This window comes from Pipistrellus hanaki, assembly GCF_964339955.1.
Source record: "Pipistrellus hanaki genome assembly, chromosome: 16".
NCBI lineage: Eukaryota > Metazoa > Chordata > Mammalia > Chiroptera > Vespertilionidae > Pipistrellus > Pipistrellus hanaki.
The window spans coordinates 22,689,267-22,715,612 of NC_140518.1; the positions used below are offsets into that span (position 1 = coordinate 22,689,267).

The window sequence follows — 26,346 nt, forward strand, 5'->3', positions numbered from 1 at the left end:
GAGGAAGCCCCTGCTCCTCTATCTGCATATGTAGTTTTTCTTTTGGAAAACGATCAGTCTTGAATTTTAGCTCCCCGCCCTCATTGCTTTCCTTTTACATGAAGTAAGAAAGCTGCCTAGAATTATTGAAGTCCCTCTAGGTCAATGGTCCACAAATTTTAATATGTATCAGAGTCAGTTTTAGAAGGCTTGTTAAAACACAGTTTGGTGGGCCTTCCCCTCAGAATTTCTGATTTAGTAAGTCTGAGGTGAGGCTTGAAAATTTGCATTTCTAACAAATTCCCAGGCGAAGCTGCTGCTGCTGGTTCCAGGGGACCACGTTTTGAGATCCACTCTTCAAGGGGACTGCCTACTTTATAACCACGATGGCTTTAACAACTGACTGCCTTCACATGGCCAGAGCACAGGGACTGTGGCTTCAGTGTCTGAAATGGAACACTTAATTATGAGAGATTTGCCCTACTTGCAAAGATTAAGTGACCTGAAGGGTAGGTAATTTACCTACAGGCACCTGGAAAATGGCTTACTGACTTTTTCAAGCAGCAACTAGCAGGTGGGAACTTGCTTTAGGGGGGAAAAAAGAAAAAGAAAAAAACCAAAAAAACATAAACGATTAGTTGGGCTACAGAACAAATATGACATAAAGAGAATAAAACCAATGCTTTTGGTTGGTTTTTATGTCATCCTCAAAAAAGAAGATTTCAAGATTCCCTTGCCTTTGGAATTCTCATTTTTCTTTCTTCCACTTTCCTGAGCTATGGAACCTCTTAGGTTGTACATTAGCTTATTTAAGAAGCTAAGTGATTTGAGTTTCACTCTAGCGTAGCAGGCTACACGGCATCCTTCCTTCTGGGTTTATTGTAGTGGGACCAGCTCAAGTGAAGCAATAACCACAAAGTATACTTTTAATCAGACCCACTTATGCAGACATTCTAATGTTGTCTAAGTGTTTTCATGCATTAAACTTAACATTTAAAATGTTACATCCATAATACTATATCTGAAGATGTCAACAGTGTTCAGCAAATTTGTATCTGCAGCCTTGACTTTTAGCTCAATTCTTATTTCAAATTGCCTGTAGGATTTAAATGTTCATCTCTAATTCAGTATTCCCAAGCCAATTAAAGTTTGCTTGCTCAAAATTAGCTTCTTTTTCCAATATTCCTTTTTTGTTGTTGTTGTTGATGCAACATCCCCCCTCTCCAATTGTTCAGATTTAGAACCTTTAATTCCTTCATGCCTACAGTTCAGTCTGTCCACATGTGCTTTCTTCATCATTTCTTCAGTTCATCTCTTTGCCTTTTAACTGTTACCACCAGAGTTCAAGCTCTCATCATGCCAGTTCTAGGTTACTGGAATAGCTTTCTAACTGGTTTTCCTACCACCAGCTTTCTTTTCATCCCTCTGTAGTTTCTACTCTGGCACTAAATTGTTCTGAGGGCCTAACTTATATCTTGGCATTCAGTGGCCTTCAGAATTTGACCTGCCTCAGCTACCTAGACTGTTTCTGCTTTTTTAGTCATACAAGTCGTCATATACCTTGAAAACTTGAGAGAAACTGGTCAAGAACCCTACTTTTTCTCTCTCATTTGGCCCCTTGTTTTTCCCCCAAAGTCTGTAGCTAGGAATTTCCCAAAATCCATTTGACAGGTGCCTATGGGCCAGATCCTGCTTGTTTTACTTCTATGGTCATTTTTCTCCTATTTGAGTTCTTTCTTCCTCAAGGTCTAGCTTAAGATCCATCTCCCCCTCAAAGCCTACAGGATCTATTGGGTGTACCACACAATGTGACACTTGATAATAGTCATTTCTACCACCATTTTGTTTGTGAATATGTCGATGTTATCTCCCAGTAGGATTGTAACTCCTGGGAAGGACCTGACATAATTTTGGGAAGAAAGTAGGTTTTTTCATCAAACACTAGGCCAACTAAGTGGCCAGATTTCAGACCCATTCTGATGTGCCATGGGGAAATCTCCATGGGTACCCATCCAGCATCTTTTATATATATATGTTTTTATTGATGAAAGAGAGAGAGAGAGAGGGAGAGATCAACTGCCTCCCATACATACCTTGAATGGGACCAAACCCACAACCAGGGCATGTGCCCTGACCAGGAATCAGACGGGAGACCTTTCAGTGCACTGGATGATGCTCAACCAACTGAACCATACCAGCCAAGACTCAAGTGACTACATCTTGACAAGGAACATTTGGGAGCTATTGATCTTCCCTGTTACAAAGGGTTTGGGGGGAAATTGCGATAGCTGCTATTTTAGGGAGAAAGATGGCTCCAGAGACAGGCCTGGTAATGTCCAGGCAAAGAATAAACTCAGTGATTGACAGCAACTCCGCTAGTTAGGTGTTTGGCTAAGAAGGGAGTTCAGCCTCTGAAGAATTTAGGTAGGTGTGGGAGTAGCAATTGGGTGCGCTGTTACATTCTGAGGTAAGCCTACCTAAAGGCGAAAGCATGGCCTGATGACTCGGTGATTACTCCTGCGCCGTGAGTATGCATTGTCGGCATCCCCACACTGAAGTATCCACCCGAACAAACACTAAGAAGAGGCAAAGGAAAGTGCCCAGGACCTAAGCATAGTCACTGTGTCAACAGCAATATTAGATAAGGTGGACTTTATGGGCAGGAGGTAGTGATGAGGGGAAGAGTTGATGCACCTGCGGTTAGTGATTCAGAAACTTGGTGCCACATTATATGGCACCGTGAAACCACCTCGTGTTCCTGCCACCCCATGGCGGCTGATGTCATATGATTACCCATTTGCTAACGGGGCCAAAGGGAAATACATTGGATGAAAGCCAAAGTAAGGTATAGTTAAACCTCTGAGCTGAACCACATTTCGAACCTATGGAATCAAATGGCTTTTTTGGGACTCCTTTTTATACCAGTGAAGCCATTGTCATTGTCGGCCTAACAGTGGTTGATTTTTATAGGTATCATGCATTTTTGTTGGCCTATTCCAGAGACAAATATGTCCTCATCTAAATTTATTTTAATGAGCTCCGATGGCTCATATAAGTTGCCAAATTATGATATCTCAAACAGGAACAGGGTCCAGACAATTCCTGTTGGCTGAACTAGGACTGAACTTAATCCGAGACTGACTCAGCTTCTCTGTTAAAGTTGTTTGAAATTCTGATACCCCGCCAGAGATTGTTTCTAAAAAGTTCTCAGTGTGAAGTATGAATCACAAATGAATGGACTCTGGGGAGACCAAAAGCTCAAGCTTTCAATATTAATTCAGCACATATTTATTGATTGCCTTATGTTAGGGCATTGTGCCATGTAGGATATAAAGAAATCCCTGCCCTCAGTTTAGTAGATAACAATATGAAGCAGAAGGTGAAAAGTGCCATACGATAAATACAAACTAGTTGACTGACACATTTCAAATGAAGAAGAGTGTCTTCATGCAAGAGGTAGCATATAAACTTGCTTTTGAAGAATATGTAGGATTTTTTTAAAAATGGCAGCATAGGAGTAATCCAAGAGAAGTGAGAGAATAGCCAGTAATATACTTTGGTTTGGACAAGTAGTACAGTACCAATAGGAAGGAAGGAGGAGAAAGCTGAAAAGGTAGAGGGGAAGAGGAAGGAATTAATACTTTTGAGTGCCTACTATGTGCAGGAACTATGGGTACTTTATTTCTAAATATGTTACTTCACCTCATCTCTATAATGATCTTCTTGGGTCAGTGGTAGTATTTGCATTTTAAAATTTTGTTTTATTTTATTTTTTTACCAATAAGGAAACCAAGACCCAAGAGGTTAGACCACCCACTCAAAATCACACTTGTAAGTGGAAGAGTTGAAATATGAAACCAACTTGTCTAATTCCACAGCCAGTACAGAGCCTTGATTTGATAGGCTGAGGATGCCGGATTTAATTCAGAAGGCTGTGGAGAGCTTTTGATGCTATCTGAGTGGGACAGTGATATGATCAGTGCTATATTTAGAAAGATTGTTCTTGCAGAGACATATAAAGAGCCCTAGAATGGTGAGAGACTGGAGAATAGTTACAACAAGTCTACTGTAATGGTTCAGACTCCAGAGATATAGAGAAGGTATATTTCCAAAGGCAAGTTTAAGTAATCCTATCTAATAAAAGGATAATATGCAAATTAACCATCACTCCATCACAAAGATGGCAGTGCACATAGCCACAAGATGGCGGCCAGTTCTCTCAGTCCCCCCCGGAGTTCCCCAGTTCCGGGGAGGAGGGGCAGCTGCTGAGAGCAGAGAGTATGAGCGCCTGGCAGAATGCTTGCTTTGTTGCCATGGCTACGAGGCAAGTGTTCTGTGCCCAGCCGCGGATGGACCTCTGGACTGCGTAGAGCCTCTGGGCAGCGGGCACAGAGCAACCAGGCCCTGCAGAGAGTTACTGGTGCACAGATTCATGTGCAAGGCTACTGGTTGGAATCATAATGCCCCTGACGTGCTCAGCCTGGGTCTCTTGGAAAATGATGGTGCCATGAACAAAATCAGGTAAAGAGGGGTTATGGGTTTTTTTTTGTTTGTTTGTTTTTGTTTGCATTTTAAAATTTGTTTTATTTTATTTTTTACCAATAAAAATATTGGTAAAAAAAATATTGGCATGCAGGGAGAAAACAGGTAAGTTTGGTATAGCTGACTAAGACTACAAAGAAATAATGACTGCAGGCCTTTGAAGTGCAGGACAATTTGGCTCTGGACAAAGCTGAGAATTCTCATGGAAGATTGGAGTGAATTAGAACCTCAGGAAGAGATAATAAAAAGCAGAGACTATATCCTTATATTTAAATGAGGAGAAGAAGAAGAGCCAAAGAGAAAGAGGGGCAGTCAGAGAAGTGGAAGCCTTAGAAGAGCATTTGATAGATAAAGAGAGGAGAGTGCCAAGAAGGGGTGTCCAACAGGTCAAAGTAACTTAGGGATATTTGCCTTGATTTAACATCAACCCTTTAGGAAACAGCTGGCACCATTAGGTGCAGGCATGTCCCTTTTTTCTTTATGCTTTTCTCTGTGATTCAGGCAATCAGGCAATCAGGGAACTGTTTTCCTATTAAAGATGTTTTTGGTGGTCACATTTTTAATTTAAGCTAATAACAGCTCTTGGTTTTCCTGCTAGCAAAATAAAGAAAAATTTCAAGTCTTGCTCCATTTCAACTCATTGGAGGTTTAGTTCCCAAGAAGGCTCTTATAATCTTGGTGCTTCTGTTCATTTGCTCTGTGACTCTTCCTATGGTCCATCTCCTGTCATTGTATTTTTAGTACATGAAACTCATGCCCAGAATTCACGATCCCTGGTTGCAAGGCCAATATGCATTGTGTAGTCTCTCCCACCTAATTTCTGAAATGGGTGGTACTAATAAAGGGAGGGTAAAATAGCTAATGAAGGATTATAAAGCACTTTGTTAATATAAAATACAACATCAAAGCTGAGTAATAGTCTTAATTTGGGGTAAAGGGTTCCATTAGCAGAGTAAAAACAAAGAGGACAAAGGGTAGTGTTGCTTTGTACCTTGATAACAGTGAGCAAATCAAAAGTGCTGCTATTGATCCTCACTGCCCTGTGAACTCTCAGCCCAGGAATCTGGCTCCCTTCCCTAGCTCTCTAAGTACTTCCCTTACCCCCTGAGTCTGGTGATGGCACCTTCCGAATCTCCCGACAAATGCAAACAGGAGCTTCTATTCAGCAGAGCCAGCTTGATAACTGAGAAGATTCCTCTTCCACTTATCAGCACTTTGATTATCTCTTTGTATCTCTTACAATCTGCACTTAACAAGAAAAATAAAGAGGTTTGAGCAATTCGGAAGTAACACGGAACTCACAGTTCACAAAGAGCAAGTCCACGGGTGTTTGGAATCTTAGAGCATATGGCCTACATCCGCTCTCAGGGTCAGAGTAGGCTGGACAGTTGGTCAAGCTGTTGGGAGGCTGAAATAAAGGAAAGGTGAAGATTTCAACTGAATTCTTTAAAGTTTGGACTTCAGGCACAGGGTGTAACAGATGGAGAGAAAAAACTAAAGGTAAGAAAAAAGACTCACTCAGAAAAAAAAAAAAATACTATTGGGAGTATATCAAGTCTGAGTTTTTCTAGGCTTTTCCATGCAGATCACTGGTCAAATCCTCATAAAATCTTAGTAGGAACTGAAGTTCATTCACCTGGGACATTCAGCCAACTCTATGGCATAGAGCCAGTGGAAGCCAAGAGTTTGAGTCAATTCCATGGGGATAAAAAAAAATAATTAAAGTAGTTTCTAATCGTTTCTAAATGGCTCCTGCCTTGGAGGAGCTTCCCCTCAGATCTGGGACATAAAGGGCCCAAAATGACTGAAGAATACTTCCAAAGCAGCACAGCGAGTGTAAGCAGGCTTACCATTCCATTCCACATTCTCCCACTATGTGAAGGCTGCGCTCTGCGCGTCTGTATTCTCCGTGTCATTTGACAGATGGCCCTAAGACCCCGTGCGCGAGCACGTGAATGCATTGCTATGTGTCTGCAGTCCAATTCAAGTCTCTTGAGAGCAGGAGCCCTTCCCATTTGCTGGCGGAGAGATGATGTCTTCCCCATTAAGGATTATGCTCTACTCAGCACATCGATACCAGGGAGGACAGAAGAGAAACGAGGGATAGATGATGAAGCAGGGAGGGTGTCCGGAAAGAAGCGCGTTTTGCTTGGGGTCACAGGGGAGATTTAGGCATGATGTAAACAGGGAGGAAGAGGACCCTGTCTTCCCTAAGAGGTCAGAAACGTATAGAAAGTATACAGGAGAGAGCAGAATCTGAAAATAATCATTTCTTTTGTCACATGACAATGCAGCCACCACATTTACTTGATCTCACATCTGTTTATTGAAACGGATAACTGAGCATGCTTCTCTCCCACCCCACATCGACTCTGCGCCTGGCATTCTGCCGAGGGATGGATAAGACCCAGTCCCTCACGTGAGGGGGCTCAGGGTCTGCTTTGCAGGGAGAAGGAAAGGAAGCGTATATTTTGTTAAACTTCTCAGCACCAGGGTAAGAGGGTGGGTCACAGTGGGACAAGATTGACATAACTAACTGTAAAAGTGTCATTTAATAATTGTGAATATATCACTTTAGGGGACTCTGGGAGAAAGTGTTCAGTTCTGGGGGCTGACGGCTGGTCAGAGGATTAGAGAAGGACCTGGTCTGGGCTGGGCTTGGAGGTTGAGGGCGAAAAGGAGTGGGGAGCGGCAGGACTTAGAGCAGGGAGGCCTGCTCACAGGGGAAAGAGGCGCCATGCTTTTTTCCTCTGTAGAGCCAAGGAGACAGGGAAGGTTCACGGGGAGAGAAAGGAAAAGGAATTCAGCAGAGAACCAGCTACTTTCCCATTTCGTACATTTTCTGTAAAAGATTTCTTTAGAGCAAAGACAGTGTGTTTTTTTTTCTTTTTCTTTTTTCTTTTTTCTTTTGTTGTTTCATTCTCTGTGATGCTCAGACCTCTGCCTTAAGAGGCCACATCCATAACTTACTCTTCAGTTCCTAGGAGCTCCAGGGATGCTGCTATGAGGAATGACTAAGCTATTCAGAGGATGGAATACCAAGTGGCACCAATGCCAAGATATCCAGGGAGACCCAGGGAAATGCTGAGTCCAGAATGGCAATCCCTCCCTGGCTCTCACAGCATCACCCCTCGCTTTTTCTTTTATCCCCTGCCTGAAGGCTACGCCGTGGGTGGGAATAAAAATCTACTCTCCTGTTGCATCCAGGCAGCTGCCAGAAGTCTGTTTGCCTTGTTCTTTGCTGGCAAATCATTAAACAGTCCCCCCAAAGCAGGCCTCTTCCCCAGGGCCACCCCACGGACAGGGATTCAGAGCTGTGGTCAAAGGGCTGTCAGCAGTCCGGCTGGAGCCCTTGGGCTTTCTCCCAACACAAGCTTCTCCTGACTGTTGCCTGGTCTGAACAGAAGCCTCCTTGGCCTAATTTCAACCCCAAATGGCTTCTGAGGAGAGACTCGGGGCATCTGAGTTGGCTGGTGACTTGAATAATTTTGTCCTCCTCCTCCTGCTGTAATTCTAAGTGTCCCACCCCCTCCATCCCTTCTTTTGTTTCTTTATTGAAGCTCAGGCCCATGTTCCATAGTTTTTCCACTTTGCGATGTCAATGAGATATTGTGTGTGACTGCCCGGGAGCTGGGGATAAGCCCAGCAAACTCCATGGCTTCACCCCACCCCATCTCCACACACAACATGACAGACGCTGAATTCAATATACGTCCTCAAAGGGCTTAGAAGCCAGGCATGGAAGGCGGCAGCCCGTATGGAGCAGAGTTTGCAGGGCAACTTGAATTCCCTGCAACCTCTGAGCAGGAGACGAGGCCTGAAAGACATGGAATGTGTGTGAAAGAACCAGATGAGGTTAGCCATTTCACACCCTTGCATGGAAATCACCACTCTTAGCAATGCTTGAGTAGCTCTGCTGTGCCTCTGATCTATTTAAAGAAATAATCTCATCTCCTCAAGTTTCATTTCTTTGGTCCCTTTTTCCCCTCCCCACAAGGATTGTCTGGGTTTCGTCTTTGGCTTGTTCAGCATTAACATCATAACCTAAATAATAACTTAAAAGCAAACACTACTGCTTCCACCGGGTTTCTAATTCTTGTCATCTCTCGCGTGTGTTTGCCTGGAACAAGAATAGTAGCATCATAAAGCACACCGTGAAAAGGCTGTTTGCAAACAGCACCTCTGGTTAATGTGAGCGTCCAGTTACCTTCCTCACTGTGGCCATGCCTAGGAAGCTCCCTGGTAAAAGCCTTCTTAGACCTTATCCTGCAAGTGTGAGGAGTAGGTGTTACCCCTAGCAGGTCTATCACCTGCATCAAGACCTCTCTGCAGAGGACCGCTTTGAACTGGGCAGCTAAACAAGGTCCCTCAAGTTGGGGGCTCTATACTATTGAGTCTACAGGATGAAGGTCAGAAAGGTGGCAAGATCTCCATGGGGTGGTGGTCTTGAGTGCAGAACTCAGATAAGCTTTCAGGGTCCCCTCAGAGGATTCTTGGTGGTTGGAGCCCTGGGTCCCTCACCTGGTGGAGGGAGGGAGTTCAAACCACAAGATTAGCGTGTTTTCCAAGGCCTTGACCCTCAGGTGCTTCAGAACTTTGCTACCCTGTTCCATAGCCTTCCTTCCGAAGAGCACTGACAGAGCTAAAATGATACTTGATGGGCTCTCTCTCCTTTGCTCCTAACTTCATGAGTAGCTTCCTGGTGTCCCTTTAACTAGAGGTCAGGACGGGACCTATTTCTATATGGAATATGATGGACAAAAGCTCTACCTCTTGGCTGGTTGAGATTTTTCTCCTTCTTTCTCTCTGTCTGGTTTCTGCCAAATAAGCTCTCTTCTCTGATACAATTTATTTCAAAAGCAACTAATTTCTTGATTCTCCTCCCTTTCTTTTTCCTGCTTATAGCTCTGCTTATGACCCTATAACCACACAAAGACTTCAAGCAGAGCGTAGGGTCGGAAAAACCCTACCATGGGGGTTACCGGAAGGTAAAGAGGTCCAGTTGACGCCATTAGAGCTTGGACACAATCTGAGACAAGGATAAGTGAATTTTTAAATTGATGAATGAAGTCTTCAGTGTGGGGTGATTCAGTGAGGGAAATTGTAGTCTGACTGAACGACCATTATTTGGGTCTGAGCTTCTGTGACCTCTAATTTCAGGGCACACCTTTCTCATCCTAAACAAACAGAGACTATTCACTGGGAAGGCATTCTGAGCAGCGTCTGGGGCTGGCTGCCTTTGTTGTGGCTGGAAGACATGAGATAAGCCCTAGGGGAGAGGAAGGAAGCTGAGGTTGCTGGGCAGAAAGAGTCTAGGCCCAGAGGGAAAAGGAGCAGACCGAACTTGCTCCTGTCTTGTTGCTAAGAATTATTCAAGTTTGAAGATTCTAGAAATGGAGGTCCTGAGGCCTTTGATTCATGCATTAGAATACTGGGCTAACGTTTGTTGTACCACACAAAATACTTCCCAGCATGCAGAGCTTGCAGGGGGGCATGTGGAGTAGACAGGGCACTGGGATTGAGTTCAGGAGACCTCAACCTCCTTGATCTAACAGTGCAACCGTGGGCAGTGTGTAATGCGTCTCACAGTCCTCATCTTTAAAAAGCAAGTTTGAACGTCCCTTACAGGTGTGTACCGGGTTCAGCTCTTAGCCATTCATCTCTTTTATAAACTGCATAGCAACTGGATTTAAACTAGTATTGATTATAAGGGCCTACAATATGCAAAGCCCCAGACTGGACCTTCTATGAGCTCAGTTTTCCCCCTCAGATTTTGCATGTTCCAGTTATCTTGATAGCCTTCTTGCTCACCAGCGTCATTCCCCTCCAGGAAGGTTTTCTGGACCAAGTAAGAAATGCTGGAGGCTTCTGTCATCCATCCTCTAACTGTTAGTCCCTTCCCATCAGGTGGCCCCCAGTTATGCTTCTTTCACCCCAACATTATTTTTTTTTTCATCTAAAAATATTATCACCATTCAACAGGATTACATTTTCCTTGTAAAAAAAAAAATTTTTTTAATTTTATTTTTTTTATTTTTTATTTTTTTAGCAAAATAGACAACAGGAAAGTCCTCATGACAATTCCCTAGCCTCCTGACTTAATTCAGTAGGGACCTCAGCAATCCAAAGAGGTAGCCACAGGCTAAGGGGAGGATGGAAATGAGGTTTCCAAATCCAAGCCTAAGCAATCACCAGTAGGATTAACCTGTAGATTAGTACTGACCTCTTTACATAAAGGCCAGGTGACCAAACTGGGCCTCAGAGGCTGTTCTGGTGCCGGGATCCGGAAGCAGGAACTCCGGGCCAATCTGGTTCCTCCCATCCCCCTCTCCACCGGAGTTTGGCTTTATATCGCTGGTGTGTCCTGCTACCTGAGATAAAAGTTAGGTAGTTCTAAGTTCAGGTAATGGATGTGGCACAGGAGAGGACGATTATAAAAATCTGCAAAGAGGAAATGGGGAGAAGGGTGCCTTTGATGCCTGGCCAATGTTCCTGATTACAAAGGCAAAGCTGTAGCAGGCAGTAAAGCTACCTGCCCAAGGCCTGGGTGAAGGTCTGTGGAATCAGAGAAGGAAGAGATTATCACAGCACAGGTGGGGGGAGGAGGGTGGCTGGGAAACAGGAGACAGTAAAGAATTGCTCTCAAAATCACCCCCCCCTCCCCCCAGGAGGAGGAGATGCCACGGATAAAGTAAGCCCAGCATTAAGTTCGGGGCTCTGTGAGCCCTGGAATGCCCTTTGTGAGGAGGTAATGAGATCACATGGCCGCCTTCATGGGAAGGGGGCGGGCTGGGAACTGGAAGAGCTTGTTCAGTGGGTTTGGAGGGAGCGCGGGAGGGAAGTGACCGTGGACAATGAGCGTCCCTGGCTGCGCCGTGGAACGCTGGCATTCCGAGGCTCCGCTGAGAGCGCCAGGGGAGGAGCGGCCAGAGAGAGCTTTGTCCCTTCCGGGAGCGAGGAGGGATGTTCCCATTGCAAATGCGACCGTCCAGACACCACCCGTCAGTGAGTGCTGGTTCTGTCACGCTCTGTGCTCGACATTTATACCCGGTGTCTCTGGTCCTCGTGATAATCGGGAGGCATTTTGGATCCCATTCTGAAGGGAGGAATACGAGGCTCAGAAAGGCTAAGAAACCTGCCCAGGGTCACACAGGTAAACGATGGAGTCAGAATTTACATCTGAGGTCTGTTTTGGAGGGAGAGGGGAAAATCAGAACAAGTTAAGCTTAAGAGACAGACACAGAGGACAGACTGGAGAAGATGAAACACAAACACATGCCACGAAAGGAGAGTACGCACGTCTTTACAAAAGTGTGCAACACGCGTGTGCAAAGCTGAGTCCTCAGCCACAGAGGCCTGGACCCTGAGAGCAAGTCTTCTTAGTTTGCCCCTGTGGCAGCCTCTGGGACAGGCCTTTACAACTCCTGTGCTTTTGTGAAGATAAAGATAACGAATCCTTAAGTCCCCAGCCCCACCCTCCCTGAATCCGGCCCTCTTGGCCCTCTCCTGGAATCCCTTATGGGGCAGGTGGCCCAGGGTAGGAATCAAGTGCACCTTCGTCATCAGGAGAGGAAGCAGGTGCACGTGGTCCTGTTTCCTCCCTGGAGCTCTCGTCCCCGCTGCGGCCTCGGGGAGGAGCGGGCAGAGGCAGCTCTGTGACCCGGGAAGGGAAGACTAACGTGCGTTGGCCTTGCTGGGCACGGACAGCGCCCTGTGGAGTGACTGTGTGTGTGTGTGTGTGTGTGTCTTTAATCTGAAAAAACTTGAAGAACTCTCATTGTAAAAGAGTCAAGCCATACAGAAGTGTAGTGAGTGTGGTTTTTTTAGGCCACAGTATGACTATACAAGAAATGTGGCATTTTATTTTTATCAAAGTAAACCTGACTCCAAGGCCCTGTTCCACGAGGTGGGTGGAGATATTTGCTTCTGTGAGCACTTTCTCACATAGAGTAGCCCAAGCCGAAATATCTGAGGGACCCCTCTGATATTTGTCCATGCTGGTCACACAAATATGCCCAGGGCTCAAGCACAAGTATTCTCTTGAATTCCACGTAAGCCCATCTTTTTCCTGCCAGGGTCCAGCCTCCCAGGTCTACCCCTTTTGGGGCACAGGCTACAGATTCCCACAACTTGGGGCTCTTCCTCAGGATCCCTTCCCCCTCACCGTCCCCATCCCTCAGATTCCAGGGACTCTAACCCTTTGCCCCCACCCCACCCCCACTCCTTTCTGCCTTCAGGATACTCACGTTTCCTCAATGAGTTCAATCTTTTGCGAAAGCCAGGAAGGTAAGTCTTGAGCAACATTTGCTTTAGGCCTGAGGCAGGCAAATAGAAGGTGAGGCTATCTTCTTAGAATAGGAAGAGGAAAAAGACACAGAGTAAATGTAAATAGTTCTCATTCTTTTTTATTCTTCCACAACAGAAAAATAAAAACCCACAAAAAACCAACAACCCCACCAAAACCCAATATCTTTTTTTTTTTTTTTTTAAATATACTTGATTTTTACAGAGAGGAAGGGAGAGAGATAGAGAGCTAGAAATGTCGATGAGAGAGAAACATCGACCAGTTGTGCCTCTTGCACACCCCCTACCGGGGATGTGCCTGCAACCAAGGTACATGCCCTTGACTGGAATCGAACCCAGGACCTTTCAGTCCGCAGACTGACGCTCTACCACTGAGCCAAACCAGTTTCGGCAAAAACCCAATATCTTAATACATTATCCTATGATTGAAGTATTCGCTGCAAAACACTGGAGCCTCTTTTCACCATCTCCTCTCCCAAAATTACCATGATCAGGATTTTGGTGTGCATTGTGTTGTTTTTAAAGTTAGCTATCACTAATCTGGGTGTAGACCTTCAGCGTTTAATAGAAGAAACCAGGTAGCAGGTACCAAACGGGGCAGTAAGGATCAGTCATAGCCTGGGGTGGGGGTGGGGCATAGCAGGCAGCTGAAATACCATGGGGAAAGTCTATGATGGGAAATACAGGGTGCTGAGGTGGCCCAGAGGAGAGGCCCCTAACCTCTCCTGACAGGGCAACAAATGCCAAACGTGGGACAGAAACAGTTATTTCTGGAGTTCGGGCTGCAAGGGAGGAAGGAGGTGTGGGAAGGCACGGTAAGCCTCCAGGCAGGCCATGGAGGGCAGCCCCCAAGCCCAGAGTGGACAGAGCCTTTTAAGCTATGGTTAAAAGCACAGACTTTACTCCAAGAGCTATAAGGAGCCTTTTAAGAGCTAATAGTGGAAGAGTGACATGACAAGTTAGCATTTTTTTTTTTTTATCACTTTGGCATCAGTACAGAGACCTGAGTGGGGTGAGGTGACCCCAGTTAAAAGATTATTTCAGTGAATTGGAAGAGCAGGGATGGTGACCTGTATTAGGGTAACCAGGGTGAGAATCTGGGAAAGAGGACAGATAAGAGAAATATTGAGGAGACCGAACTGTTACAATTTTTTGGTCATTGCACATTGGTGGTGGGGGGAGGGGCTGCAAAGAAGAGGAGACGGGGACATCTGAAGACAGTCATTCCAATCCCTAAAACAGGGACCCCTGAGGAGCGGTTTAGAGGGACAAAAGGATTAGTTCCGTTTTGAACATGCTACATTCGAGGCTTCGGGCAGAAACGTCTAGGCTCTGCCTATTGGGCATGTGGGTCTAGAACTCAGGAGAGTTCTGGGCTGCACACCTGTAATTAACAGCCTCTGTGTGGAAGACTACCACATGGCCATGGGATTGTCTGGGGTCACCCAGGGACACCACGGAGAGGGAAGAGAGAAGAGGATCTAGGACAGAATCCTGGAAGACACCACTAGTCTGTGAGGGACTTGTGTTTGGGCCCTTACGCTCTAGGAATGTGGAATTAGAAAAGTAAAATTTCTTAGTCATGAGTTGAGGGAAAATATCAAGTTGTCAAAATCCAATGGAGCCGAAACCGGTTTGGCTCAGTGGTAGAGCATCGGTCTGCGGACTGAAAGGTCCCAGGTTTGATTTCGGTCAGGGGCATGTATGTTGGTTGCAGGCACATCCCCGGTAGGGGGTGTGCAAGAGGCAGCTGGTCCATGTTTCTCTCTCATTGACATTTCTAGCTCTCTATCTCTCTCTCTTCCTCTCTGTAAAAAATCAATAAAATATATTTTTTAAAAAAATCCAATGGAAATTGTTCTCAATTGTGTGTGTTTTTTTAACCTTATATTACACTTTTTTTTTTCATTTCTTCTGATTTTAGCTGCATGTTACTTAACCTCTTACTGCCTCTGTTTTATCATCCTTAAAATGGAGACAATAATAGTTTCTGCCTCATTCAATAAATGTAAACTCACATCAACATCATCATCAACAATAGAGGATTGACTATGCGGTTCATTTGGAGGTTACGTGACTCCAGGGGATGGAGTCAGACAGAGCTGGGTTCTAATCTTAACTTTGAGCCTCGAGCTCCTTTCTCTGTAAAGGGGATAATCATACCTACCTCACAATGAGATAGCATCTAAAGGCCTGGTCCCCCAGAGGCATTTACTACAGGTTCATTTTCTTCCCTTCCCTCTTCCGTAGTAGTCATTCAGTTCAAGACCTGGGCAGTCTGGTGACTCTGACACCAAGTGTTTTCCCTCCATCTCCTCAGAGGCATCCTTCACTATATCGCTATGGAGGTATGGGGTGAGGGCAGAGAGGTGGTTAAATATTCGAAAACCCTTCTCTAAACTGCTTTTCTCCGAAGTGACTTTCTCCCCTCTCCCAATTGACCCCCAGTCCGCGAGAGACGTCTTGGCGTTATCTCAAGAAAGCTGGACCATCGGTAGCATGATGGGGTTGGGGAGGAGGGGACGGGCCAAGACAAGCATCAGACATTTGTGGCTGCAACTTGTTCCTGAAGGAAGGCCTCTCACATCTTCTGTTCTGTTCGAGCAGTTGACTTTTGACTCCTTAACCACACCAGACTGTCAGTAGGGGGATGCTTGTCAAATGCAAGTCTGTGGCCCCCCGCTCTGTGGTCTGGCTCTTGCCGACCTTTTCAGACCAATCTCTTGCTTTCTCCTTCGCACCAGACCTAATTCCCACAGTCCCTCCCAGCCCTGTGCCTGTACCTCTGCACCGAGGGACAGGCTGCTTCCTCCGCCCGGAAGGCACTCTCCCCTGCGAACAGGTAGCTGCTCAGTCCCCAGGAAGCACCGAGGAGGATCTAGGATCTCTCCCTGCCCTCCTCCATGGGGTCGTTAGTCCCCCTTCCTGTGCCCTTCCCCAGGCCGTCACACCCACCTGCTTATAACACCATAATACAATGTGTTTGTACACTAACCATCAGATCTTCTCTCAGGCAACGGCCTGTCTGATTCACTCTCGACTCCTCAGTGTTTTGTACAGGGCCTGGCACCGCGGACTCTTGTTGGCAGAATGAAGAAGTGAGTGGTGCATGGTTGGCAGATGCGCAGACAGACCAGTGGAGCTTGTTGAGACAGAGGCTGCAGCTTCACGGAGGCGAGGGCACCGGCCTGTGCCCAGCCTTTTTCTGGCAGTGAGGGGTGCACACCCTTTTTTGCTCACACTAAACCGCATGTGTCAAACACAAGGCCCGCGGGCCAAATCCAGCCCGCCAGGCCTTGCAATGTGGCCCGCACCGCGCTGTCATCACTGCACTCCGCTGTCAGTTTATGACATTGTCAGTTTATGACTGTTCAGTAAACCATTCGGCCTGCGATTTAGGCTGGATTTTAGATTTTGGCCCCTTCTCTGATTGAGTTCGACACCCCTACAAACCGTGATCACTAGACTACAAGTCCTTAAGTTCTAGGTGCATGAATGGAACTCCCTCCAATCTCACCATCCCTGCCCAGAGATTTTCCTTCACGAGGATACAGTTCAAAGCAAGGAAGGGCCTATTTATTGAGGGCTTAGCATGTTCCAGGGACTGAGGTGGCACAGGGATAGGAGACAGCCTGAAAGTGCTTTAAAAAAAATGACTGGGTAGCCCTAGCCAGTTTGGCTCAGTGGATAGAGTGCTGGCCTATGGACTGAAGAGTCTCGGGTTCAATTCTGGTAAAGGGCATGTATCTCATTGCAGGCTCCTCCCCGACTCAGGCCCTGGTCAGGGCACATGCAGGAGGCAACCAATCGATATGTTTCTCTCACATTGATATTTGTCTGTTTTTCCCTCTCTTTTCCATTCTCTGAAAATCAATGGAAAAATGTCCTTGTGTGAGGATTAAACACACACACACACACACACACACACACACGACTGTGCTTTTTATTTTGTGTGTGTGCTTTTAAATCCATCATCAACATTGTCATCTTCATAAATTCAAAGTTGTCTGGTTCCTCTGATGGTTCTTTCTGGAAGTCTCTGACAGCAGCAGAGAGGGAAGAGTGGGCAGCTCTCTAGTAGGAAATCCCCTTTCTTACCAGGATACATTGGGTTTCCACCATAGGATGGTCCAGGGCCCGATAAATCCCACTTTGTTCTCACAGCACTCTGGGAAAATTATATTCAAATGGGTATTTGAATCACTTTGAATGAGAAGAGAGCACATACAAGGGCTGTCTCGTCCCTGTGACAGGGGATCCTTTGGTCTCTGTTATCCCATCGGGGTCCACTTCCCCCTTGCTCATTGCTCAGCACCAGCAGGGCTGGAGGCTCAGGTCTTGGACTGGAGCTCAGAGCCTGCGGAGACGATGGCTGAGCTGGCTCCATCCCACTGCATCTTTTCTGGAGGACAGGAGGAGCCCCTAGGAATTGAGCTATTCGAGGGTTAACTCTTAGCCAAGCCACCCCCCCAAATAGTCTCTTCTCCCTGTCAGCACACTGCTTAATCTCAGATGGTCACAGGCAGGGGCAAAGGGGGATATTGAGGGGATAATCAGCACTGAGTGAGAAGACCCAAGCTAAGCCCCAAGAGAGATGGGACTCTATGAGGCCACAGCTGCCGGGGGCATCCCAAGGGGGCAGGTGACACCAGCAATACCCAGCACTGTCCTGGGCAGGGGCAAGGAGGGAAGGCAAGATTCTGGAAGCACTGATCTGGCATAGTCTGGGGTCTGGGAGCAGGTAGAGGGATTAGGAGGCGGGAGAGGTAGGGCTGGGGGAAGGGCCCTTTGCCTCTGACCTGTTCGGAAAACCAGGGCTTGAGGGTTGTTTGCGCTGCTTTGCAGTGGGCTCTTCAGTTAGGTCCCCCTTTGGACACCGCCCACTCCTGTCTGCCCCCTTCTCCGTGTGTCCTTGGCCCTGGCAATGACAATGGTCCTGCCTCGCTTACTACGAGGCAATCTAATGAGAATGCTCCCTCTTTCCTAGCACAAGGCCCTGCCTGCTGCCTGCCTGGAACCGTGGAGACATGCTTGGCTCTCTCAGCTTCCTCCCATTCCCCACAGCCTCCCTAACCTGTCCTCTCTCTCTCTCTCTCTCTCTCTCTCCACAGTCCCACCCCCTGTACCTGTGCAACGCCAGCGATGATGACAATCTGGAGCCTGGATTCATCAGCATCGTCAAGCTGGAGAGTCCCCAACGGGCCCCCCGCCCCTGCCTGTCACTGGCCAGCAAGGTAGATTCACACTGGACCCCGTGTGCACTCTGAGCGTCACTCAGCTCCAGGCTGTGAGGCCCCTGTGCTCCCGGCCTCCTTGCCTCCTAAGCGTGCTGTGTGCCCAGTTCACTCAGGTTTTCCTAAGCCAGGGCTGAGAGGGGTGGGGACTCAGGCCTCTGTCCTTTCCCACTACCCACCTATGAGCAGAACCTTAACATTGTTATTTTATTTATTTCAATGGATTTTTCAGAGAAAAGAGAGAGAGAGAAACATCTATTTGTTATTCCACTTTATTTATGCACTCATTGGTTGGTTCTTGTACATGCTCTGACCGGCATCGAACCCACAGCCTTGGTGTATGAGGACAATGCTCTAACTAACTGAGCTAAGGCCATCCCAGCAGAACCTTCTGTCCGCTCGGTCCTAGGACATGTGCTCTACCCCCTCTCCTCCCCCATCACCTGGAAGTTCCTGAGCCGCCTCCCCTGCCTCCATCAGAGCAAACAGGGTTGGAGGGCTTTTCCGTCCATTGGAACTGTTTGCTGAGCGCTGCGAACGAACAGCGGGAACAGAAGCCGTTGCCCCACCCTCAGAGAGTCCCGCTCTTCCTCCCAGACTGCACACTGGTGGCCTCGCATTTCCTTGGGGCCCCGCTGGCAGCAGCTGCGGCCTTTCCAGACGTGGCTGTCTGGTTGCATGCTCCCTGGTGGCCTGCCACCTCGCAGGCCCTGGAAACGTTTGCATCCGTGACCCCCCGCTTTAACATTTAACATTCGTTACTGTCTTCTGTGTGCTTACCATGTGCCAGGCGGGATGTGGGACTGATTCTTATATACATGGTCTCATTTACTTTTCACAACAATCAAGGAAGCTAGACACTATTATCCCTGTTTGGCATGTAAAGCGAGTGCGGATCAGAAGGTTTAAGTAACTTGCCAGGAGGGCACAGCTGGGCAGGGTGGGGCTGAGGTGTGAACTGAGCCCTGTCCAGGTCTCAAACCTGGGCTTTTCCTCTCTCTGCTCTGCTGCCTTCCATCCTGGCTGGGAAAACCGAACACATGTGAGCGGGTTAGATGGTGCGGCACAGCCATGTGGACGTGGGGTGAGGTCCTGCCCCCGGGCCAGGTCCCGGAGGAGTTTCTGGTCCTCCTTGAGGGCCATTTTCTAAACCACACGCCTCAAGGAAACAGCCGGGGTTCCTACGTGATCCCACGGGGGCAGGGTTCTAAACGTGGTGCCCACAGTAGGTGAAGATGTCCTCCCAGCCTGCCATGCGGATGCAGCGGGGGCTCCTGGGGGTGGGAGGGTGGGGAACAGGGACGCCTGAGGGAGCTGGGGAACATGGCTCTGCTCGGCTGGGAGGGTCCTTAGGCAGCAGGCCTGTGTGAGGCTGAAGCAGCCCTGCTTCTGGCCATTTCATTGCCCTTGTTTTATGGGCAAATGTCCTTCATGTATTCATTTGGTAGACAAGATGCTTGGTGTTAGGTAGTGATAGTGGAGATGGTGTGTGTGTGTGTGTGTGTGTGTGTGTGGAGGAGGGGGAGGGAGTGGGAGAGGGGAAGGAGGGCTCAGAGGCGCTCGCTGCTCCCCCAGAGCAGTGTGTGATTTCACGTGCCTGTGAGCACTTGGCTCCCTGTCAGGACGTGTGCACACGGAGGCTTTCTCTCCGCCCCGGAGCGGAGGAGCACACTCCTGTAGCGGGAGTGAGGCGGTGCGCAGACACTGGGAGGCAGGGAACATGTGGTCAGCACTCTTGGAGCTACTGGGCCTTGCTGGGCCTTTGTGTCCACCTCCATCAAATGGGCTTTTATTTCCTGCCCCAGTGGTTATGGTGAGGATTGAAAATAGTGTGTGTTAAGCAACAAGTGGTGCCTGAGCTAAAGCAAACAGACATCTAGGGACTGAGCACCTTGGCCGCTGTCCTGTGACCTCGTCTTTCTCAGCCTCTGCGGTCACTGCCCACGCTTTCTCCACGCCCTGCTCCCACCGCACTCTCCCCCGGCTTCTCCCGGGCAGCCCCCGTCCCTGGGTGAGAGCCTCGTAGGCACGGCTCCAGCCCCAGCCTGCCCCCCTGGCCAGGGACATGGCTTCCCTCAGGTCTCAGCCTTTGGCCTGACCGAGTAGCTCCTGCCTGGGATCCCCTGGCCCAGAGGAGGTCTGTGAAGGTAGTCATGTGGGCCTTTGAGCTCCTCCCAATATTTTAGAGCCCCATAGCCTTCACTGAAATGTTCCATTTTTGCTTTTGGTTGGAATTCCGTTCAATGTGTCCATACAAGTTATCTCATAGGAAAATGTGATATAGATATACAAGTGCAACTAATCAGGTAAAAAATACATTTTTTTTTTTTTAAATAGCTCGAGAGGGGCACCGGTGAAGGGTGGGCCTTTGGTAAGGAAAGTGTGGAAACCACTGACCTCAGTCGCTTTGCTCTGACCTATTGGTTAGTGTCAGTGGTTCCATCCCCATGGGCAGCTGAGGTTCTTGAACCAGGCATCCCGGGGCCTGAAGCCTGGCGTCTCACTGCCCATCAGTGTTACCCGGACATTTTAGCTCACCTCTCAGAACCTCTGTTTCCTGTATGTAAAAGAGGAGTAATGATGGGACTTCCATCATAAGGCAGTGACGGTCCAGATGGAAGCTTTTAGCCTTAGGCCAAGCACGTAAACCACCCAATAAACCATTGCAGCATCGCTGTTGTCGTCAGCACATCATGCTTTCATAGTGATGCGGTTGGGTTTTTTCTTTCACTACTCTCTCTTGATCTCTGAAACCCTCATCACAATTCTAATGGGAAAATGCCCTTCATTTATTCATTTGGTAGACAATATGCTTGGTGTTAGGTAGTGATGACGTGAATGGAGATCGTGTGTTTGTGTGTGTGTGTGTGTGTGTGTGTGTGTGTGTGTAGAAGGGGGGAGGGAGCAGAAGAGGGGAAGGAGGGCTCAGAGATGTGATTTCACATGCCTGTGAGTACTTGGCTCCCTGTCCATTCTTGTCACCACCACTCCCTCTCCCCCTACCCAGTCACCCAAACTGCTTGCTGTGTCTTTATGAACAACTCCACAGCCATTCTCATGATTACCCAGGCCTCTGTCACCTCTAGTCTAGTGTCTGGACTAGAGCAGTGGCCTTCTGCCTGGTGGAAGGAGCTGGCTCTGGGGGCAAGCAGATGGACACAAACCCTGCCTCCCTTACTATAGAGACCACTGTCTGGTAACCGGGCACTCACCAGGCTGAAGTCCTGGGTCTCCTCAACTCAAAAGAGGGGCCGATGACCACCTTACCAAGTTGTTTTGAGGAGTAAATGAAATCATGGGGGGGGGGGGGGAGAAAAGAAAGAAAGAAATCATGGACACACAGGATGTAATAATAACCAATAACTAAGGAATGTATCGTGCCAGGCACTATTAAAGGCTTTACGTGGGTTAAGTTATATAATCCTTACAACACCCCTGCGAAGTAGGTCCTAGTTTACAGAAAGGATAACTGAGGCACAGAACAGTTAAGTGATTTGCCTAAAGTGTCACAGGTAATAATTAGTAGCAAAATCAGGACTCAGACCTAAGCAGTCTGGGTAGAGTGGGTCTCAATAAAGGTTCTATCTCTTCTACTTCCTCCTCCTCCAAGCCCAGATGAATCCCCTCTTCCTTCTACTGGGTCATTCCTGATGGGCCCAGCCCAGCTCGCCCACTAGGAACAGCAATCTCTCCCTCCTGGCACACTGCCAGGGTCTCTGGCTGTTCTTTCCGCACCAGGTTTCATGGAAGCGCCTCGGGGATTGGGGAAACCAAGGGCCCGTCTTACTCCTACCCTCAACTGCAGCTCACTTTTATCTGTTTCGTGTATTGAAGATTGTGTCAGATTGTGTGTGTGTGTGTGTGTGTGTGTGTGTGTGTGTGTGGCGAGGTGGGGGAGGGGGGCGGGGGGGACGGGGTAGTGGAGAGAAGGGCTCTCTGCAGTGAAAAAAAGGTTTGGAAAAATGATTATTTTATTCATCTGTGCTCAAGAATGTGGTCATCACCGGCCTGTGTGGCTCAGTGTTTGAGTGTTGACCTTGAACCAGGAGGTCACAGTTTGATTCTCAGTCAGGGCACATGCAGGCTCAAACCCCAGAAGGGGCCTGCAGGAGGCAGCGGATCAATGATTCTCTCTTGCCATTGATGTTTCTATCTTTCTTTTCCCTCTCTCTTCCTCTCTCTGAAATCAGTTTAAAAAAACACATATAAAACAAAAGACAAAAATGAGAGAAAAAAACAACAACACGTGGTCATCAGTGTTATAACATTTTTTTCTTTGTTTTTAGCACTATAATTTTATGTATTATGCCCTATTCCAACAACTAGATTATGAGTTGGTCTCGAGGCCTGGCTTTCCCTGTCTTGATGCCCTGCGCACAGTAGGTGCCCAGTCAATCTCTGATGAGGAGGAGATGTACTGAGGCTGTCACTGTCTGGAGAGGAAGATCACAGGCCCAGGGAAGTGCAGAGTGCAGTGTGGAGGCCCAGAGCTGCATTGACTCCCGTGGATGGAGGCTGTGGGCAGCCTTGCTTGCTCCCCCTGGGGGTCTGGCTGACTCTTTGCAGCTCCCAAAAGCCTCTGGGCTGTCTTTCTAAAGCCCAGTCTTCCATTCCTTTCTGCCTTTCAGATTCTAGCTTCCGAAAGGTGCTTCTTCTCCCTCCCTCCCTCCCACCGCCAGGAGGGAACACGGGCAGCCCAGAGGCCCGTAAGCTTGCTTTTTGATTCCTAGAACTCTAGACACAGGCACCCTCTGCCTGAAAGTCCTTTTTGTTTCTCCTCTTGGCCAACTTTCTCTTTGATCACTTTTACGACTTCATAATTATGGGCTGTAATGGGCTGGGGTGTTTGAACAGCAGGGCAATTACTTTCCACTGTTCCTACCCCAATCCTTCAAAGAGAGAGGGGTGGGAAGTAAAATCTCCACAAAAACAAAAAGGGAGTCTGTGCCCTTCCCTCATGCTGTTCCAGGCAGGGCCGGTCCAGGCTCTCGTTCTGGGGAAGAGAAACGTGAGGCCCGGGCAGCACGGGAGGATCCCGGACTCTCCGTTCTGGGGAGGCTGGGGTGACCTCCCTGCCCGTTGGCCAAGCCTGGACTCTGAGATTAGCTGTAGGAGTCCCCCTCCTTTTTCCCTGTGGCCGCTCCCACACCCTGGCTTGGGGGAGGGAGGGCTCTTGGGGGGGACTTCCTGGGTGGAAGTGGGCAGAAGCGGAAGAAGGCTGTGACCTCTCTATGTCATCAGTAACTCCATTCCCGAGTCGCGGAGTCCCGTGAATTTCCAGTCAATTAGCCTGGCAGCTTGGCCTGGGCTGGGCCTGGGCGCTGGTAGAGGCCCCAGCCCAGCTTCCCTGCGAGAGGAGAGAAGAGGAAAGTTACCCTTCTGACCAAAACAGGGCCCCTCTTGGGTGTCTCCTGGGCTCCCCTGCCTACAGGCGGCCTATTCTGAGGGGCCCCTGGCCTTGCTGCCACCTGGGGAGCAGGGAGCAGGGAGCAGAGTGGCCGCTCCCTGGGCCTGCCTGGCAGGAGACCTGCCCCGACAGGCTCTCCGCAGGAAGGGAAGCAGAGATCAAAGCTCCGAGAGTGTGAGTAAGCCCCAGCACTGGCTCCTCTTCCTGCCACTGCTGCTTACAGGAGGATTAACTCTTTCAGTACCCGCAGGAGGGCCCCCACACTCAGCAGGCCCCCAGGAGCATGAGGGCCTGGCCTTTGCTGTAGGGAGGAAGTCTGGAGGTGGCTGCGCAGGGCAGGGAGACCTGACACGAAGGCCAGAAGCAGTGTCTGTCGGTCCTTTGCCCTGTGTCCCCTCCCCGTCCTCAGCTCTTATCGCCCTTCTCTTACCCCACACCCAGAGCCCCAAGATCCCTGCTTTTTGTTCTCTTTCTGGCTCTGCGCTCTTCCCCGCCTGGTTGGCTAGATTCTGCTTCCCCAAGCCTGCTCTGGGAGCCTTGGCGAGCGTGCCTGTGCACATGTGTGCGGAGTGTCCTGCGGGAGCAGCCTCTCAGGGAGGGGATGAGAGGATAAGGCACTGGACTCCGTCAAGTCCTTGAATTTGGTGTCAAAGGAAGAACTGGCAAACCAGAGGTGGCAGGGAGAGAGCCCATGAGGCAGGCTGAGCTTGGGGCTCTGCATGGAGACCTCAGGGAGGAGCAGTGTCTCAGGTTCTTGGGGAACTTTGCCTGCACTGGGGGACACCCCCCCCTTTCCCCCCCCCCCCCCCCCCCGCAAATTCCCCTTGTCAGGCAGGGCTGGACTCTGGAAAGCCCAGCTCTATTCAGAAGCAGCTGTCCACCTCTCTGCTCTCCCCAGTCCCTCTGTACTGGGGACTGGTCACCCTCAGGCCTTGGGCTGCTGGCCACTCCCTACTCTATGCCCTCACTCTTAGTGAAGGCAGACTGGTGGGACCCTGAGGACCGGGGCTGCCTTATTTGGGCCTAGCCTTAGAGCCTTTGGAGCAGCCGATACCCATAACCCTCCTTAAGGGTTTGTGCATTCGGAAAGGAAGGCCTCAATGTTGTCCCCGAAGGCAGTAGGACCTGGGTGAACTCAGGGTAGGGTAGGGAACCCCAGTTCCACTAACCCCTTACAGGTGAGCGTGCAGGGCTGCGGTGTGTACAGGGTCCTGGGAAGGGGCGGATGTGGGAGGAGGTAAGGTGGGGTGTGGATGGGCTGTGTCCTTCTCTGACCCCCAGCTAGACCTCTGCGTGTGTCTCTGCAGGCCCGAATGGCAGGTGAGCGAGGAGCTAGCGCAGTCCTCTTTGACATCACCGAGGACCGAGCCGCTGCGGAGCAGGTACCCAGGGACATTGGGGTGTTGGAGGAGGGGCTGGCCAGAGGAAGGCAAAGTGACAGCGGGGACAGAGAAGTCAGGACACAGCAGCCCCCATGGGCACTTTCCTTCCGCAGCTGCAGCAGCCGCTGGGGCTGACTTGGCCAGTGGTGTTGATCTGGGGTCATGATGCCGAGAAGCTGATGGAGTTTGTGTACAAGAACCGGAAGGCCCACGTGAGGATTGAGCTGAAGGAGCCCCCGACCTGGGTAAGCACTGCCAGTCTCCTGCCCCAGCACCTGTTCTTACCCTCACTCTGCCCCATGGCATCTCCCACCGAAAGCCGCTATGCTCCTGGAGAAACTTCAGAAACCCCCTCGTCCGCTGTCCTCCACCAGCTGTGTGTCTCCGGGCACTTTCCCTTCCCCTCTGGGGCCTCCTCTGCAGAGAGGGCAAAGGGGAGTCTTAACGTCGTTTTTAGCTCTGTGGTTTTGTGGCAGAGAGGAGCAGAGCCAGAATGAAACCTTGACCCCTCAGCCCCCTGAGAACCCTGGCTGGTGTTTCTCTGCTGGCCGGGAGCCTCACCCCGCTGCTCCCTAGGCAGCTCCCTCCTCTCAGAGGGGTCTCTCTCCCACTCCCCCCAAGCACGCGGGTCTTCAGAGAGTGCCTCTCACAGCTGGCATCTGGAGGACCTTCTCCTACAAGTGAGCGCCTGTGGGCAGGAGGAACCACCTAGCCCCACCTGCAGGTGCTTCCTACCCAGCCTCCCTGCTAGAAAACTCCAGGGGACCGTTAGCAGCCTTCATGACACGTCCCCTGGGCTCCCATGTTCTGCCAAGTTGACCCAGCTCCTTCCAGAACATGACCCTTTCCCCCTCCGTTCGCTCCCCCAGCCAGATTACGATGTGTGGATCCTCCTGACGGTGGTGGGCACCATCTTTGTGGTCATCCTGGCTTCGGTGCTGCGCATCCGGTGCCGCCCACGCCACAGCAGGCCGGTGAGCAGGGTGGGCTCCTGGTGGAGGTGGGCGGGTGCGTGCGTGTGTGTGGGAGGGTGGGGAGCAGGAAACAAAAGTGAGAGAAGAGGTTGCCTTTATGCCATGAAAACAGTTTACATCTGAACAGACTGGCATTGAGCTTCGGTGATTTCCAGCAGCCTCTCTCCATAGGTCTGCGCATTCATTTGATAAATACAGTGTGTCAGGCACTGTTCCAGGGTCTGGGAGTAGCACAGGGAACAGAAAAGACAACAGGTCCCTTCCCTCAGGAGCTTTCATTCTCGTGGGACGAGACAGACAATGAACAAAATAAAGAAGTAAAATGCATAGTATTTTAGATGGTCATATGTCCTAGGGGGGGGAAAATAAAATGGAAAGGAGGACAGGCAAGGCAAAGGGGACAGAGTGAAAAAGTAAGGCCAGGGCCCTAGCCGGATTGGCTCAGTGGATAGAGAGCATCGGCCTGTGGACTGAAGGGTCCCAGGTTCAATTCCTGTCAAAGGCACATGCCTGGGTTTTGGGCT

General features: G+C 49.2%; 1 protein-coding gene across 4 annotated transcripts in view; it reads left to right on the top strand.

Annotated features, from left to right (window-relative positions):
* Window positions 1-26,346, top strand: part of RNF43 (ring finger protein 43) — a 61,509-nt gene that overhangs the window by 27,195 nt on the left and 7,968 nt on the right. For 3 of the 4 annotated variants that reach the window (XM_084862192.1, XM_084862190.1, XM_084862191.1), the window contains 4 exons: window positions 17,937-18,059; window positions 24,774-24,848; window positions 24,962-25,093; window positions 25,718-25,822. In XM_084862192.1, coding sequence (XP_084718318.1) covers window positions 17,937-18,059; window positions 24,774-24,848; window positions 24,962-25,093; window positions 25,718-25,822 — 435 coding nt within the window. Of the gene's footprint in view, window positions 1-17,936; window positions 18,060-23,625; window positions 23,641-24,773; window positions 24,849-24,961; window positions 25,094-25,717; window positions 25,823-26,346 lie in introns of those variants that run through there. The other variant, XM_084862193.1, reaches the window with a different exon arrangement.